Below are 17,886 nucleotides of genomic sequence, written 5' to 3' on the forward strand. Positions count from 1 at the left end.
TGTAATAAGTAATATTCTGACCTCTGCTGGGCAAAATGGGAACTAACGATTAAACTATTACATTTCAATATTTAATATTTGAGGTTTTTTAATTTCCTCGTATATTATAAATCTTCAACTGTATGTAATTTAAAGTATAGTCATATAATTTTACACAATGCCTTACTATATTCACTTACATAATAATTATCATTTAGGTTTTATTTCAGTACTATATTATTCATTAAATGTAGCACATGTCTCGTGAGAGTCATACTCAGTAAAAACAGATCCAATCCTACATGTAGTTTCTGTGTTTGACATGACTGTTATCATTGAGCGTTTTGCCATTTGAGCGTTACTTCCTCCATGTACTGACATTCACCTTGAAGAAGTGACGTTTAGTGCATAAAAATATATGTATATAAAAGACACTGTACAAACAGAAATAAATAGTGTCTGTTATTGATATAAAATGTATTATAACTAAGAAACTGTTAGTATAAAGACCTTTGTGTAATATGAATAACATGTCTAACCTGTGGGTTCTTCCAGCCTCACTGGTAAGCCATCAACATGCCACCCTATGACCCCGTGTGGAGAATCGTTGGGCAGGATTGTCAATACAGCTTTAGACTTCTGGGGGTCTATTGTTGCTCCTTTTTGCAGATCTTTGATATTCATAGTTGTTGCTTTCATTAACATGACAGTGACAGTTTCTGCAAGTTCGGCTATGTTGTCCGCAAGAACTGTAACAGTTATTGTTGTTAGAGCTTGGCCATCAGAGAATGTAACCTGCACAAAAAAAGAAAAAATAAGGGAAATTCAGGGGCCGTAAGCACATAACAATGTCAACCTCTATCTGTAATATGTTATCTAGGAGACTATTGACACAAATGTTTGATGATGAAGAGTTTGCAAAATTTCTAACTCTACATTAATTTAAATATATAACTTAAACTAGTCTTTCTTTGGTTACTAACCCCCTTAGTGTTTCATTAGCAAACTCATGACCAACATCCAATAAATATATGCATACATACCATGTTTTAGTAGGTTTCCATTAGTGCTAATAATTCACATACTGGAGAATCCTTATCCTGACCACCAAACTGATTTACAAACTCCACTCAGGATGTGAAGTTTGTAAAATGTAAACAATGCCATTTGTTAGAAAAAACATTGTGTTCAAAAACAAGGTTGCAGGGAAGAAGTGATTTTGCGCTTAGTGTCTCTTAATTAATTAATTAGTAAAAGCAAGCAGGTTTGCCTGGATGAATCCAAACTTTGAGCGATATGAAAACACGATGTGGGTGGATGGGCCTGCCCTGGGAAGTGGGGATGTCAGCAACTTGCCAAAGGATGGACATATCAGCCTTTTCTGAGTGCACATTAGGCTGAGTGACAGCCTCTCTGGCCAGCACCACTCAGGTAAGACCCTGCCGCTGAAGCACTCTCTGCATGGTTCTAGTAACCTCAGCACAAGTGAGTCTAATGAAGTGCTCATGATGTGCTGGCTGGGGACAGTTACCTGGATTTGCCTAGAAACAAAATTAGAATGGCAGGACAGGACCCCTATATGGAGTCTTTGCTTCTTCCATCAAGACTTTTGGGATAAGAGTGGAAACCACCCAGAATACGTATAATGAATGAAATACAAAGGGACAACCTGATAAGGATCCAATTCCCTAGAATGGGATCTGTGTGAAAATGAGAAACACTTTCATAGCGTAAAAAAGTAAATATAAATGGTGTTTAAAGTGAGATTAGAAATGCACTCACAAACAAACGATTATTCAGGCCTTTCACCCTCTCAGGGGTAATAAGATGAGCACAGAGGTCCTCCAGCACGAAATATGTGGATATAAAAATGCAATAATAGTGAAGAATGTTTGGAAATATATAAATTCACATTTATTCATTGCACTTACAAATTTTCAGCATAAAAAAGGCATCTCTCCATAAACATATGGAAACTCCTGGTGATGGTAATCGAGTATCCACAGTCCAGAGTCAGGAAGAAGATACAGCATACAAATAAAATATAATAAAAACAATAGAACATAAGTCAATAAGAAGTGTAGTGATGTCCAACGCGTTTCGTCCTATTAAATGACGGACTTCTTCAGGGATAGAGGTAGATCCACTTCTGAGGGTTTTTGTACCCTTCAACATCATTATCTTCATCCGGTACAGCTGTTTTCGGGCATGCGATTCACTGTGGAACGCAGAAATCCGGCGCGAATACAGGAGGTTTCTCCAGCAGTTCCGGATAGTAGTGCGCATGCGCGTAATGTCCGCGCATGCGTCTATTGAAAAGACCACTGCCTGTGAGGGACAAAAAGCATAGAAAGGCGAAAAAACGCCTGAGAAACAAACCGAACCCCTGAAATTACAGATTCTAATGAAGTAAAGGAGTTTACCGAAATATTACATCATACAAATTAATTATACATATTAAATATGTCATTTTTAACAAAGTATATGTACACATATGTACATGTAGGCACAGAATAAGGTATATAATATGGATAGTACATATATATGCATGCAGCCATATGTAAATATAAATTAATATAAATAGGTACATGAAAATGGATTCAAATCCAATTGATATAAATTTACTAGGGGGGACATATAACCCCATAATGAATTAATTGGTATACACCATACTGGATGTGATTGTTATTATAGAATTATTATGTGGAAAATAAAGAGTAAAGCTCAATTAGAGGGCCATGTATACCCATCATATATTGTTGATATACAAGGAAAAAGTATAAATTAAATTGATTGAAGCTTGAATTAGTTTAAGAGCTTCTTAATACGTGGATTAAAAAATGTAATGTTATTTTATTCATAGTGAGAAATAAATATACTTAAAGAATATAAAAGTATATTCTATATATTTACATATAGGCTCATATATATATATAGACATATCAACAACGGAATTAGAGAAAATTGGTGACATCTGATTATAGATATTTGGACAACAAAGAGAACCCTTAAGGAAATGATTAGATGAGACCCTGTAAATCTATTTCTTGGTTAAGTCCCATATTCAAGGTTTTTAAATTAAAAATCCACCAAGCTTCCTTCCTGATTAGTTCCTGCAATTTATCTCCCCCTCTCCATCCTGATTGAACCGAGTCTATTCCATAGACTTGCAGAGTATTCCAAGAGAATACGGGGCAGGAATTGCAGTGTCTTGGCACACTGTGGTCAGTTTTATTTTTGCGTATGTTGTTATAGTGTTCCAATATTCTGATGTGTAACTTTCTAGAAGTACGTCCGACATATTGAGCACCACAACTGCATTGCAGTAAATAGATTACAAAAATAGAGGAACAATGAATATAATTTTTTATTTTGTATGTTTTTTTCGTGTATGTGCCAGTGAAATCTTGAATTTTTCTTTTGAGATGTGTACAGGTAGAACAGTGGCCACAGCTGTAAAACCCTTGTACTTGGGTCTTAAAAAAGGGATTACAGGGAGGAGTGGTGGGTAATAGGCTGGGTGCCAATTTGTTCTTTAGATTGCTAGATTTTTTGTAGATTACTGTGGGTAAGTTTGGTAATATATCTTTTAGGATCTCATCTCTCTTTAAGATGTACCAATGCTTCTTAAGGATTTTTTCTACCTGTCTAGCTTGAGAATTGTATTGTGTAATGAACGCAAATTCAAATTTGCTTTTAGTATCATTTTTGTTACTTTTACTTTTTCTTATATCTGTACTGTCACTTATCTCCTTATTTCTGTTTTTCCATTTGAACCTATTTTTTATTTTTTGCTCAGCTGTTAGTAGTTCCAGACCCTCTTCATTTTTGTTAGTCAGTAGTAGTGATCTGTCAGAATTTAATACTTCGGATTTAGAAGTCTCCATTTTTTCCACATTGTATCCTTTATCAGTATATCTTTGTTGTATAATCTTAGACTGTTCTAGGAACATATGGTTGTCTGTACAATTCCTTCTGAGCCGGGTAAATTGGCTCTTAGGAATGTTTGAGAGCCAAGGAGGATAGTGAGTACTGGAGTACTCGATAGCTGTATTACAGTCTGTGGGCTTGAAATACGTCTTAGTTTTTAGTTTGTTTTGTTCTACATATATAGTTAGATCCAAGAAATTAATAGTGGAATCACTAGATGTGGAAGTGAATTTTAAATTATAATCATTCTCGTTAACTTGATTTCAACATCTAAAATCTCCTACAAAGAAAAGACCACACTTAGAGGTGGAGGAGGAGGACCCTCCACTCCACCTCTCATACAGACAGAATTAGACCAGTTTGCAGGCATTTTTAATCTCTCTGACATATCCCTTTCACCACAAGAAATGTCATTATTAAAGAAAGGCTTGAATTTTGCCCCATCTTCCAACTGTAATCCCTTTAACCTGTATTTAGATAACCAGAAATTTCTAAGAAAATTAACATTAAAAAGATTCTTCAGAAGTAAAGAAATGAATTTGATAAATACAGAACCTGGTCTAAGTAATACTCCTTTAGACCCGAATATAGAGAACAAGGCACTCGATATAGAATCAAAAATTTTTCATACCTCTTTAAAACCCAAGTCCAATTTTTTCCCATGGGCAGCCAAGGGAAAATTCCTGGAGGTATTTAATGACCTGGTACAGGAAGATTTAAACAAAATGGTGGACAGAAAATTTAAACCTAATCTCACCAAAAAAGAAAAATTAGCTCTTACTACACTTACAGAAAATCACAATTTGGTTATAAAAGAAGCTGACAAGGGGGGTGGGATTGTTATTATGAATAAAACCTATTATTTACAGGAAGCCTATAATATTTTACATGACGTCACTACATACCAAATTTTGGATAAATATCCTTCTTCTGAATTTTTGGCGGAACTACACACACTACTGTCCACTGGTCTAAATAACAATATCATAAACCAGGAGGAGTTTAAATACATTTTTAACCCAAATTGCAAAGTGGCAGTTTTTTATTTTTTGCCAAAAATTCACAAGAACATACAAAAACCACCAGGACGTCCCATTATCAGTGGAATTAATTCCCTGTCATGCAAATTATCAGAATATGTGGATTTATTTTTACAGCCGTACGTTCCATTACACCATACCTTCATTAAAGACACCAGGCATATTTTGCAAGATTTACAATCCATAGAGTGGAAATCTTCGTATATTCTAGCAACAGCAGATATAACAGCCCTATATTCCAACATACCCCATACGAAAGGTATTGCCTGTATCCAAGATACCCTTAGATCACCACAAGTTTTAGAGGATGCCCAGATCGAGTTTCTGATGAGTTGTATTCAATTTGTACTCGCCAAAAACTTCTTCTGGTTCAATGGTCAATTTTTTCTCCAGCGGTGCGGCGTCGCCATGGGGACCAAATTCGCCCCCAGTTTTGCCAACTTGTATGTGTCCCATTGGGAGCGGCGGCACATTGAGTTGGCGGAGCAAGGTGGGGGTGGTTTGGTCCTGTGGCGGCGCTTCATTGATGATGTCTTAATCATCTGGGATGGTTCTATAGAAGACCTTGATTTATTTTTGGGTCAAGTTAACGAGAATGATTATAATTTAAAATTCACTTCCACATCTAGTGATTCCACTATTAATTTCTTGGATCTAACTATATATGTAGAACAAAACAAACTAAAAACTAAGACGTATTTCAAGCCCACAGACTGTAATACAGCTATCGAGTACTCCAGTACTCACTATCCTCCTTGGCTCTCAAACATTCCTAAGAGCCAATTTACCCGGCTCAGAAGGAATTGTACAGACAACCATATGTTCCTAGAACAGTCTAAGATTATACAACAAAGATATACTGATAAAGGATACAATGTGGAAAAAATGGAGACTTCTAAATCCGAAGTATTAAATTCTGACAGATCACTACTACTGACTAACAAAAATGAAGAGGGTCTGGAACTACTAACAGCTGAGCAAAAAATAAAAAATAGGTTCAAATGGAAAAACAGAAATAAGGAGATAAGTGACAGTACAGATATAAGAAAAAGTAAAAGTAACAAAAATGATACTAAAAGCAAATTTGAATTTGCGTTCATTACACAATACAATTCTCAAGCTAGACAGGTAGAAAAAATCCTTAAGAAGCATTGGTACATCTTAAAGAGAGATGAGATCCTAAAAGATATATTACCAAACTTACCCACAGTAATCTACAAAAAATCTAGCAATCTAAAGAACAAATTGGCACCCAGCCTATTACCCACCACTCCTCCCTGTAATCCCTTTTTTAAGACCCAAGTACAAGGGTTTTACAGCTGTGGCCACTGTTCTACCTGTACACATCTCAAAAGAAAAATTCAAGATTTCACTGGCACATACACGAAAAAAACATACAAAATAAAAAATTATATTCATTGTTCCTCTATTTTTGTAATCTATTTACTGCAATGCAGTTGTGGTGCTCAATATGTCGGACGTACTTCTAGAAAGTTACACATCAGAATATTGGAACACTATAACAACATACGCAAAAATAAAACTGACCACAGTGTGCCAAGACACTGCAATTCCTGCCCCGTATTCTCTTGGAATACTCTGCAAGTCTATGGAATAGACTCGGTTCAATCAGGATGGAGAGGGGGAGATAAATTGCAGGAACTAATCAGGAAGGAAGCTTGGTGGATTTTTAATTTAAAAACCTTGAATATGGGACTTAACCAAGAAATAGATTTACAGGGTCTCATCTAATCATTTCCTTAAGGGTTCTCTTTGTTGTCCAAATATCTATAATCAGATGTCACCAATTTTCTCTAATTCCGTTGTTGATATGTCTATATATATATATGAGCCTATATGTAAATATATAGAATATACTTTTATATTCTTTAAGTATATTTATTTCTCACTATGAATAAAATAACATTACATTTTTTAATCCACGTATTAAGAAGCTCTTAAACTAATTCAAGCTTCAATCAATTTAATTTATACTTTTTCCTTGTATATCAACAATATATGATGGGTATACATGGCCCTCTAATTGAGCTTTACTCTTTATTTTCCACATAATAATTCTATAATAACAATCACATCCAGTATGGTGTATACCAATTAATTCATTATGGGGTTATATGTCCCCCCTAGTAAATTTATATCAATTGGATTTGAATCCATTTTCATGTACCTATTTATATTAATTTATATTTACATATGGCTGCATGCATATATATGTACTATCCATATTATATACCTTATTCTGTGCCTACATGTACATATGTGTACATATACTTTGTTAAAAATGACATATTTAATATGTATAATTAATTTGTATGATGTAATATTTCGGTAAACTCCTTTACTTCATTAGAATCTGTAATTTCAGGGGTTCGGTTTGTTTCTCAGGCGTTTTTTCGCCTTTCTATGCTTTTTGTCCCTCACAGGCAGTGGTCTTTTCAATAGACGCATGCGCGGACATTACGCGCATGCGCACTACTATCCGGAACTGCTGGAGAAACCTCCTGTATTCGCGCCGGATTTCTGCGTTCCACAGTGAATCGCATGCCCGAAAACAGCTGTACCGGATGAAGATAATGATGTTGAAGGGTACAAAAACCCTCAGAAGTGGATCTACCTCTATCCCTGAAGAAGTCCGTCATTTAATAGGACGAAACGCGTTGGACATCACTACACTTCTTATTGACTTATGTTCTATTGTTTTTATTATATTTTATTTGTATGCTGTATCTTCTTCCTGACTCTGGACTGTGGATACTCGATTACCATCACCAGGAGTTTCCATATGTTTATGGAGAGATGCCTTTTTTATGCTGAAAATTTGTAAGTGCAATGAATAAATGTGAATTTATATATTTCCAAACATTCTTCACTATTATTGCATTTTTATATCCACATATTTCGTGCTGGAGGACCTCTGTGCTCATCTTATTACCCCTGAGAGGGTGAAAGGCCTGAATAATCGTTTGTTTGTGAGTGCATTTCTAATCTCACTTTAAACACCATTTATATTTACTTTTTTACGCTATGAAAGTGTTTCTCATTTTCACACAGATCCCATTCTAGGGAATTGGATCCTTATCAGGTTGTCCCTTTGTATTTCATTCATTATACGTATTCTGGGTGGTTTCCACTTTTGTCTCTTTGTAACATATTTCCACAGGTGGTTGTGAAGTTCACCTGAAACTACCTCAGTATACGTGTTTTCTCTTAGTGTATATACTTTATTTTTTTGTTTCAAGACTTTTGGGATGCTTGGGCAATTATCCCTTAATTAAAAGGACCTCCTTCACTATCTCCTTATAATTTAAAATGTTTTGGCCAGAACGCCCTTAACAACCAGTGTATATATTTTGGTGTGATCATGTCGACAGCTTGGTGGCTGCATTCTTCTCTCTCACCTTCTTACTCTGCATGAGGGATGTGTGGGACTGACTTAGGGTTTTGTTATCCCTTTCCTTCAGGTGTTCACTGACTCAATTGTTCTCTGTTATAGTTGGGTTTTCCAGATGAGCAATTTCAAACAGTTAAATTATATTTTGGATGTTACATGACAAAGGCAATCTATAAAAAGTGCTGTCAAATGTATGTATTCCCAAAGTATATTTATAATTAGCCACAAACAGCCCAGAAATTATTAATATTAATTGGAAAAGATATGGCCAATCCTCATTACAAAACAATATAGATTAAAGGTTTTAGAACTAGCGTTTCAGGCAGCATGTGAATTCCACACACTGGTTGTCCATGCATTTCATGTAGAGTCAGTGTTTAGAAATGAAAAGCATTGTAGAAACAAAATAGGTCATTCTAATTAGAGGAATCACAGACCACTCCTGAAGTAGGAAATATGTCAGAGATGCTGCCATTGGCAAACCACTCCACCACCACACGTCCGAACAAGCCTCGTAACCGCTCAATGCTGAAGCTGATCAGGTTATCCTGCTCCATCTCCTCAGCTTGTTTCATTAAAGAATTCTAGCAAATAAAGATAACATGTTTTTTAATATAATTAGATAATTAGCTACTTTGCTGTACAATTATTTGCTAATCTGTGGGGCATATTTTGTACATATTATTAAAGAATCCAATAACTATCATTCCAATTTACTTGAACAATGAAAGATTTTCAAATCAAAGAACATTTGCATGCACAATTTAATCTTGTAAAGCATGTAGGCATGTAATGTTATGCCATGCAAACTGTCTTTACAATGCAAGGATTATTTTCACTTATTCCATTTTCTGTTTTCTAGTTTTAGATTTTAAGAGCTTTCATAAAATACATCATCATATAATTTGGGGCATAAGAGGAAAAAGACTGGAGTTTCTATAATTTTTATTGTAGAAGTCACCTAGAATGAGGAGTTTGGGTATCTGTCTGGTACTACCGTCTTTCCCGAAAAATGCACTAGGGCTTAATTTCGGGGAAGTGTTATTTCAGTGAAAAACGGTAGCAAGCATGTGCTAGAATGCTGGTCTACATTCGGGGGGAATTCCCCTGAAAATAGACTAGTTCACTAGGGCATGGAATCCCGTGAATCCATGTTCAGGGAAACTTCCCCTAACAGATTAGTTTACTCGCGAATGGAATCTGGCGAATCTAGATTGGTGAACTAGCGACTAGGGCTTATTATAGATTAGGGCAAATATAAATTAGTGAACTAACAACTAGGGCTTATTTTCAGGGTAGGGCTTATATTACGAGCATCCCCCGAAAAAAAGCTAGGGCTTATTTTCAGGAGATGTCTTATTTTCGGGGAAACAGGGTAAAGAGTAAATATGAGACAGGATGATTACTGTCAATGGACTGAGCACCTCTCTGGATCTGTTACTGGTTAGTAGCACTATTTAGTACCTGTGAGATTATGCATCCATCTAAGCGTAGAGAGGTTAAAACATTTAATAGTACAGGGAGTGAGGAATATTTTGTGCCCCCATCTCACTATACATATGATTAGGTTAGGAACTAGAACAGCAGGTTATGGTCCCCCAGTATGAAGAACCCCAAAATGCTACATTTACACTGCCCATAAACAGACCATCTTAAATCAAAGAAAACCTTTGTTCCTTACTAATATGTTTTAAATGTTCTCGATCATTTCTTTCTAGTGCCTTAACTACCTCATAACATTACTATACGTTTCTTTGTATTTTATGGCTTTATTTGTGTGTAGCATGAATTATATGACCTGTTTAATCAAAATTAATTTTCAAAATAATGTCATTACTGGCAGCATTTCAATCATAAGGTGTGGAATTTTAATTATGTGGTGATCTTTCTAAGGAATACCTGAGAAAATCCAATAATTCCATGGGCATCATCATTCGTTGGAATAACAACCGTCACGTAGTAGTTGGCTCCAATTTCTGCTCCACCTTTTGGGTTTTTTAGTCGTATCCGGAAAGATTCATCTTCTTCTGGTATGGAGTCATCAAGTATGTTGACAGCAAAAACAGCTTCACTTTGTCCAGGCTCAAACTTCAGCTCACCTGAACTAGCAGAAAAGCAGACACAACACACTTTAAATACACTAACACACAGGGCACCAAAATTAATTTAAAAGTAATATTTCCAGTCATAAATGCAATGCCCGCAAATTGGATGGTTGGATGTTTACTCTGAAATACTAAATTATTACCACTTTCTTATAACTTACCCAAGAGATTTTTCAACCACAGACTAACCTATATTTTTTTTTAATTTTTTATTTTTTTATATCTATCTGGAAAATTCCATAGCTCTAAGTTCAATGACATTTAAATTCAGTCCTGCTGCCTAAAATATTCCTCACTACTGATGTGAACAGGACACTATTGTCACCTGAACAACTACAGCTTAGTGTAGTTGTTCTAGTGAGTATAGTCAGTCCCTGCAGGCTCTTTGTAGTAAACACTGTATTTTCAGAGAAAATTCAGTGTTTTAATTACAGCCTAAGGAAACATAGAAACATAGAAACATAGAATGTGACGGCAGATAACAACCATTCGGCCCATCTAGTCTGCCCAGTTTTCTAAATACTTTCATTAGTCCCTGGCATTATCTTATAGTTAGGATAGCCTTATGCCTATCCCACGCATGCTTAAACTCCTTTACTGTGTTAACCTCTACCACTTCAGCTGGAAGGCTATTCCATGCATCCACTACCCTCTCAGTAAAGTAATACTTCCTGATATTATTTTTAAACCTTTGTCCTTCTAATTTTAGACTATGTCCTCTGGTTGTGGTAGTTTTTCTTCTTTTAAATATAGTCTCCTCCTTTACTGTGTTGATTCCCTTTATGTATTTAAATGTTTCTATCATATCCCCCCTGTCTCGTCTTTCCTCCAAGCTATACATGTTAAGATCCTTTAACCTTTCCTGGTAAGTTTTATCCTGCAATCCATGAACAAGTTTAGTAGCCCTTCTTTGAACTCTCTCTAAGGTATCAATATCCTTCTGAAGATATGGTCTCCAGTACTGTGTACAGTACTCCAAGTGAGGTCTCACCAGTGTTCTGTACAATGGCATGAGCACTTCCCTCTTTCTACTGCTAATACCTCTCCCTATACAACCAAGCATTCTGCTAGCATTTCCTGCTGCTCTATTACATTGTCTGCCTACCTTCAAGTCCTCAGAAATAATCACCCCTAAATCCCTTTCCTCAGATGTTGAGGTTAGGACTCTATCAAATATTCTGTACTCTGCCCTTGGGTTTTTACGTCCAAGATGCATTATCTTGCACTTATCCACATTAAATGTCAGTTGCCACAAGTCTGACCATTTTTCTAGTTTACCTAAATCATTTGCCATTTGGCTTATCCCTCCTGGAACATCAACCCTGTTACATATCTTAGTATCATCCGCAAAAAGACACACCTTACCATCAAGACCTTCTGCAATATCACTAATAAAAATATTAAAGAGATCCCTGAGGTACCCCACTGGTGACAAGCCCAAGCTTCGAATATACACCATTGACTACAACCCTCCATTGCCTGTCACTCAGCCACTGCCTTACCCATTCAACAATATTGGAATCCAAACTCAAAGATTGCAGTTTATTGATAAGCCTTCTATGTGCAACAGTGTCAAAAGCCTTACTGAAATCTAGGTAAGCAATGTCTACTGCACCACCCTTATCTATAATTTTAGTTACCCAATCAAAAAAATCAATAAGATTAGTTTGGCATGATCTCCCTGAAGTAAACCCATGTTGTCTCTGATCTTGAAATCCATGTGTTTTTAGATGTTCAACAATCCTATCCTTTAACATGGTTTCCATCACTTTCCCCACTACTGAAGTAAGGCTTACTGGCCTATAGTTGCCCGACTCCTCCCTATTACCTTTCTTGTGAATGGGCACAACATTCGCTAACTTCCAATCTTCTGGGACTACTCCTGTTAACAATGATTGGTTAAATAAATCTGTTAATGGTTTTGCTAGTACACCACTAAGCTCTTTTAATAGCTTTGGGTGTATTCCATCAGGTCCCATTGACTTATTTGTCTTTACTTTTGACAGTTGAAATAGAACAGTTGGGGTCAAGAAGGAATTTTTTTTTCCTAGCTTGTTGCAAAATTGTGCTTCAAACTGGGTTTTTTTTTTTTTTGTTTGTTTTTTTTTGCCTTTTGGATCAACAGCAAAAAACAGGTGTGAGGAAGGCTGAACTTGATGGACGCAAGTCTCTTTTCAGCTATCTAACTATGTAACTATGTAACTATGTAACCTCTTCCTCTGTAAACTCACGTGAAATAAATGACTCATTTATCCTTTTTTTTAACAGAGGTCCCTTTCCTTCATTTTCAGCTGTAAATACCGAACAAAAATATTCATTGAGGCAGTCAGCTAGACCTTTATCCTCATCTACATACCTTCCTTCTTTTGTTTTTAATCTAACTAATCCTTGTTTTACTTTTCTTTTCTCATTTATGTATCTAAAAAAGTTTTGTCCCCCTTTTTTACTGACTGTGCTATTTTCTCTTCTGTGTGTGATTTGGAAGCTCTTATAACTTGCTTAGCCTCTTTCTGCCTAATCTTATAGGTCATTCTGTCTTCCTCACTCTGGGTTTTTTTATAATTACTAAATGCTAACTTTTTGTTTTTTACTATTTTGGCCACATCTGCGGAGTACCACAGTGGTTTCTTGAATTTTTTGCTTTTACTGACAAGCCTAATGCAATTTTCTGTTGCCTTCAGTAGTGCAGCTTTTAAATAATCCCATTTATTTTGGACTCCATTTAAGTTGCTCCAGTCTGATAATGACTCCTTTACACATATTCTAATTTTAGAAAAGTCTGTTTTTCTAAAGTCTAAAACTTTTGTTTTTGTGTGGTGTGACTCAGTCACTGTTCTTATATTAAACCACACTGACTGATGATCACTGGATCCTAAACTTTCACCTACAGTAATATCTGATACCAAATCTCCATTTGTTAACACTAAATCTAGTATGACCTCTTTACGAGTTGGCTCCTCAACGACTTGTTTTAGAGACAATCCCAGTAGGGAGTTTAGAATATGTGTGCTTCTGGCACAAGTAGCTATTTAGTGACCACCTTTAGTGACCACTTCTCAGATGGCTACTAGAGGTGCTTCCCGGGGCAGTGCTGCATAGTGTGCAGTAGTGACTTTCAGTGTCTCCACCCTCGGTATGGATTAGCCAGGGTTGTGTTGTGCTTGTGCTGGCTCTGCCCGTGATCTGCCTCCTTAAAAAGCTCACTCAATCTAATGCTTTCCTATGTGATCCCTACTTCTGATGATGTCAGCCAAGACGGCAGATCAGGGGCAGGGGCAGCACCAGCAAATTGGAATAAAAGTAGGATTTTACTATATTTAGGGTGGAAGGGGGCACAAGGGATAGTTAGTGTTTTTAACACTAAAGAGGTCAGGAATACATGTTTGCATTCCTGTCCTTGTAGTGTTCCTTTAAGCATTGATTATTACAGAAGTCATCTATAATCTTGTGTTTAGAGGACACTTTTGATGTCACATACAAAAACCCAACATATCTTCCGCAAAGTAGATGCTTCACTGAACCCGAGTGTGGCGAAACCAACCTCGCCACTGGGCCATGGAGAAGCCTGATTGCCCGCCTCCTACCTGCTGACTATGGCCCCTGGGGTATTTGGGCATATTGTATTTTATTGTGCGACTGCTGGCCCTTTAAACACAGTGAATGGTATTTTATTGTACTGCTGCTGGCCCTTTAAGAACTGTCTGGGGACATATTGAGACTTTGGGTAACAATACCCTTTAAGACTATAGCCCCTGAAAACGTATGGACTTTTATTCGGTGTGTATGGCCCTTTAAGAACCGTCTGGGGACATCTTGTAACTTTGGCGAACAATGCTCCTTTAAGACTATGTCCCCAGACCTGTAAAATAACTTGTTCCTGGCTTTCTCCCTCTTGGTTCAGTAAATAGGGCTTACTGAACCAAGTACCACACAGGCGGACCACCCAGAAGTTAAAGTGTGCAGGCAATTTACCTCCCAGGCTGTGAGGTTACTGCAGTTTAATTGCCGACCGCTGGGTGGCCGCCATTCGACAGTCGAACACGTGGCGGCGGCCATCTTTGTTCATTCGAACGCGGTCAGCGGCGTATGCTAAAGATTCTGTGGAACTAAAATTGGATGCGCAAATACACGAACACCGCGGACCCTTACCTTCTTCCATACTGAACTTGCAGCTCCAAAGACTAAGTCCCGTTCGAAGATGGGACTTAGTCGTTTTTTTGCATGAAAATGACCGACCGCACAGCCCAAATCTATGGAACTGTTTTGGGCAGGAAATTGTGCTTGCGGTCGGTCATAAAGGACTTCCACCTAACTTTTGATCCACTGGAGGGATGTGTCTGATTTGGAAGGGTTTATGTTTAAAGTGTGCTGATTCCAAATATGTAATTGTTATGAAGATTGGATGTATGGTTTTAAAGTTATAGCACATGTATAAAAACTGTATTTTCCTGGCTGTAATAATTATGTTAACTGGTTATCTGAGGGGAGGGAACCTGGGGGTTGTAACCATTATGCTATTGGTTGTTTTGTCCCTCCCTGTGGGCGGTCCTGTATTCTCAACAACTGTAATAAAAACCAGGCTGGGAGTGCCAGCCTCTGTTCCTGCTTAACCCTCAAAGTGAAGTGTCGTCTCATTATTGGGGGAGGATTTAATGTATGGTGTTCCAGTTTGACTGCTAGGAGTGTAAACCTATTCATATGGTTTTCCCTATTCGGCTGTATACAGCATTCATATGCTAGAGAGGATTCCTATGCTTCTCAGAGTCGGTGGTTGTGGTGTCTGCTGCAGTGCTTGAAGTCCTCAGGAGCGCTAGGAGCATCTTTCAACGGAGGTACCCAGTCGGGGTGCCAGGCGATCCGTTACACCAAGCAACCAAAAAAATTTAATGAGAAATATGTACATTTATTGTAAAAATAATTATATAATAATTAATTGGGATCGGTGCAAGATTTAGCAATGCCCAGTATTTTTACCGATAAGCGATAACAGAGTGTGTATTTACCTAGGTATGAAGTCAGACTGATTGGAGACAGAAGTCAGCTCAAAGACTTGAGAGTTGAAATTAGAGAGTTGAACAATTATGGTCTTAGTTGAATTGAGTGATTTTACTGAAGCAGAAGACACACGTTTAGCTGCTGGAGCCATTAGCATTAGGGAAAACTGCACTTGTTCCGAATTTAAGGAATACATTTCAGATCTTTTCTCACCAGCAATTAAAATGTGCGCTGAAATTAAAGAAACAAAGTTAACACAATCTTTGAAAGTGTTGCCAAAAAAGGCAGTAGTTATAATAACATATAATCATGTGACATTGACAGATATCCACGATGACATGGTCTTAGCACATACCAGGGCCCTATTTAACCTTGCAAATCTGAGAGTGCAAGGTAGGTGGGTAAATCTCGTAAGAGCAGTCATTAGATTCCAACAATAGGACATGCCAAAAATAGGGTATGTTGTTATTGTGGCAGGCTTATGCACTGTATTATCATACAGTGAGGAAAAAAAGTATTTGATCCCCTGCTGATGATTTAGAACTTTTGTCCACTGACAAAGAAATGATCAGTCTATAATTTTAATGGTAGGTCATAGGGGTCATAGGCAGCATTTCTCCTTATCTAAACACGGCGAGTTGAGTTGATGCCAAAGAGTTCTTCTTTGGTCTCATCTGACCAAAACACTTTCACCCATTTCTCCTCTGAATCATTCAGATGTTCAATGGCAAACTTCACACGGGCCTGTACATGGGCTTTCTTGAGCAGGGGGACCTTGAGGGCACTGCAGGACTTTAGTCATTCACGGCATAGTGTGTTACCAATTGTTTTCTTGGTGACTATGGTTCCAGCTGCCTTGAGATCATTAACAAGATCCTCCCATGTAGTTCTGGGCTGATTCCTTACCTTTCTCATGTTAAAAAAACTCCACCAGGTGAGAGCTTGCATGGAGCAGCAGACCGAGGGAGACTGACAGTTATTTTGGGGTTCTTCCATTTGCGAATAATCGCACCAACTGTTGTCACCTTCTCACCAAGCTGCTTGGCAATGGCCTTGTAGCCTATTCCAGCCTTGTGTAGGTCTACAATCTTGTCCCTGACATCCTTGGACAGCTTTTTGGTCTTGGCCATGGTGGAGAGTTTGGAATCTGATTGATTGTTTCTGTGGACAGGTGTCTTTAATACAGGTAACAAGCTAAAATTAGGAGCACTACCTTTAAGAGAGTGCTCCTTATCTGAGCTTGCTATCTGTATAAAAGACACCTGGGAGCCAGAAATCTTGGTGATTGATAGGGGATCAAATACTTATTTCACTCATTGACAAGCAAATTAATGTAAGACTTTTTTGACATGCGTCTTTACGTTTGTTTTTTTGTTTTTTTGCTATTCACGTCTCTCATTGTTAAAATACACCTACCATTAAAATTATAGACTGATCATTTCTTTGTCAGTGGACAAACATTCAAAATCAGCAGGGGATCAAATACGTTTTTCCATCACTGTATACTGTAACTAAATCCCCAATATTTGTATCAGGTGTTTTAAAAAATCTATTCAATGTTGTGAGCTTTGAAGCCAATGTGTAATAAGTTAGTGGATGTGCTAGATTCTGTATGATCCCAGCAACAGGATACATAAACATACAAAACCAACATCTGAGGGGCAATTACTGGGACAATCAGCACCCCTTAACAGCATACTTCAAATCATATGGTTTGGAATGTTCAAAAGTGTCACTGAGCAGGTTGTAAGTAGAGTTCTAAATTCCAGCTGAGAACTTTTGTTTCCCACGGCCTTTAGAAACACATTAAGATTTCATTATTAAATTGAGAGTTATAAAGCTTTTTAAACCAAAATAGTCCAATTGAAGAAATTATCCTTCATGTGGAAGTAGTAAATGCAGAATTTTGCAGAGTTTTATTTTCTATTGTGAAATCTTAGAAATTGGACAAAAGTACCCATAACGCACTACACAAGTCCGTTAATAAATGTAATTACACAGTGCATGGCTTTCCAGAGTCTTTCTTCTCAAATGAGATTAACACAGCAATAGTCAGCATATGTGCAGCCCTGGTTTGATCCATTAAGCCACAAGTGTCATCAGTAAAATTAATTCTGATGTTAGCATGCCCCCTCATCCTTGTTTTATCTGTGCCCTTCCTGCCAAGTAAAATAAGCATCCCTGCCAGGTAAGATTAGCATCTGGATGTCTAGAAGATATTTTGAGATTTTATAATGCTCAGACTACACGGACAACTGGTCCCAGGAATTAGCTATGATACTTGTTTTGTGTGCCCAACTGCATTGCATAGTACAGTAGCATTTTAGACGTGCTAGCACATGGTAGATAATAATTTCAATTTTTAACTCGTCGTGCATTTCTGCTCACTATCAGTTTTTAATTCTTTTGGGTACGCTTTTCAAAT

At 37.3% G+C, this 17,886-nt stretch overlaps 1 protein-coding gene across 1 annotated transcript in view; it reads right to left on the reverse strand.

Moving 5' to 3' along the window:
• The window catches only part of ADGRV1 (adhesion G protein-coupled receptor V1), a 441,777-nt gene that overhangs the window by 303,176 nt on the left and 120,715 nt on the right, over positions 1–17,886 (reverse strand). The window contains exons 50-53 of the mRNA XM_063456378.1: positions 15,470–15,692; positions 10,261–10,465; positions 8,799–8,945; positions 519–774 (exon numbers count right to left, since the gene is read on the reverse strand). Of these exons, the coding sequence (XP_063312448.1) occupies positions 519–774; positions 8,799–8,945; positions 10,261–10,465; positions 15,470–15,692 (831 nt within the window). The remainder of the gene's footprint in view (positions 1–518; positions 775–8,798; positions 8,946–10,260; positions 10,466–15,469; positions 15,693–17,886) is intronic.

This window comes from Pelobates fuscus, chromosome 5 (genome assembly GCF_036172605.1).
Source record: "Pelobates fuscus isolate aPelFus1 chromosome 5, aPelFus1.pri, whole genome shotgun sequence".
Taxonomy (NCBI): Eukaryota; Metazoa; Chordata; class Amphibia; order Anura; family Pelobatidae; genus Pelobates; species Pelobates fuscus.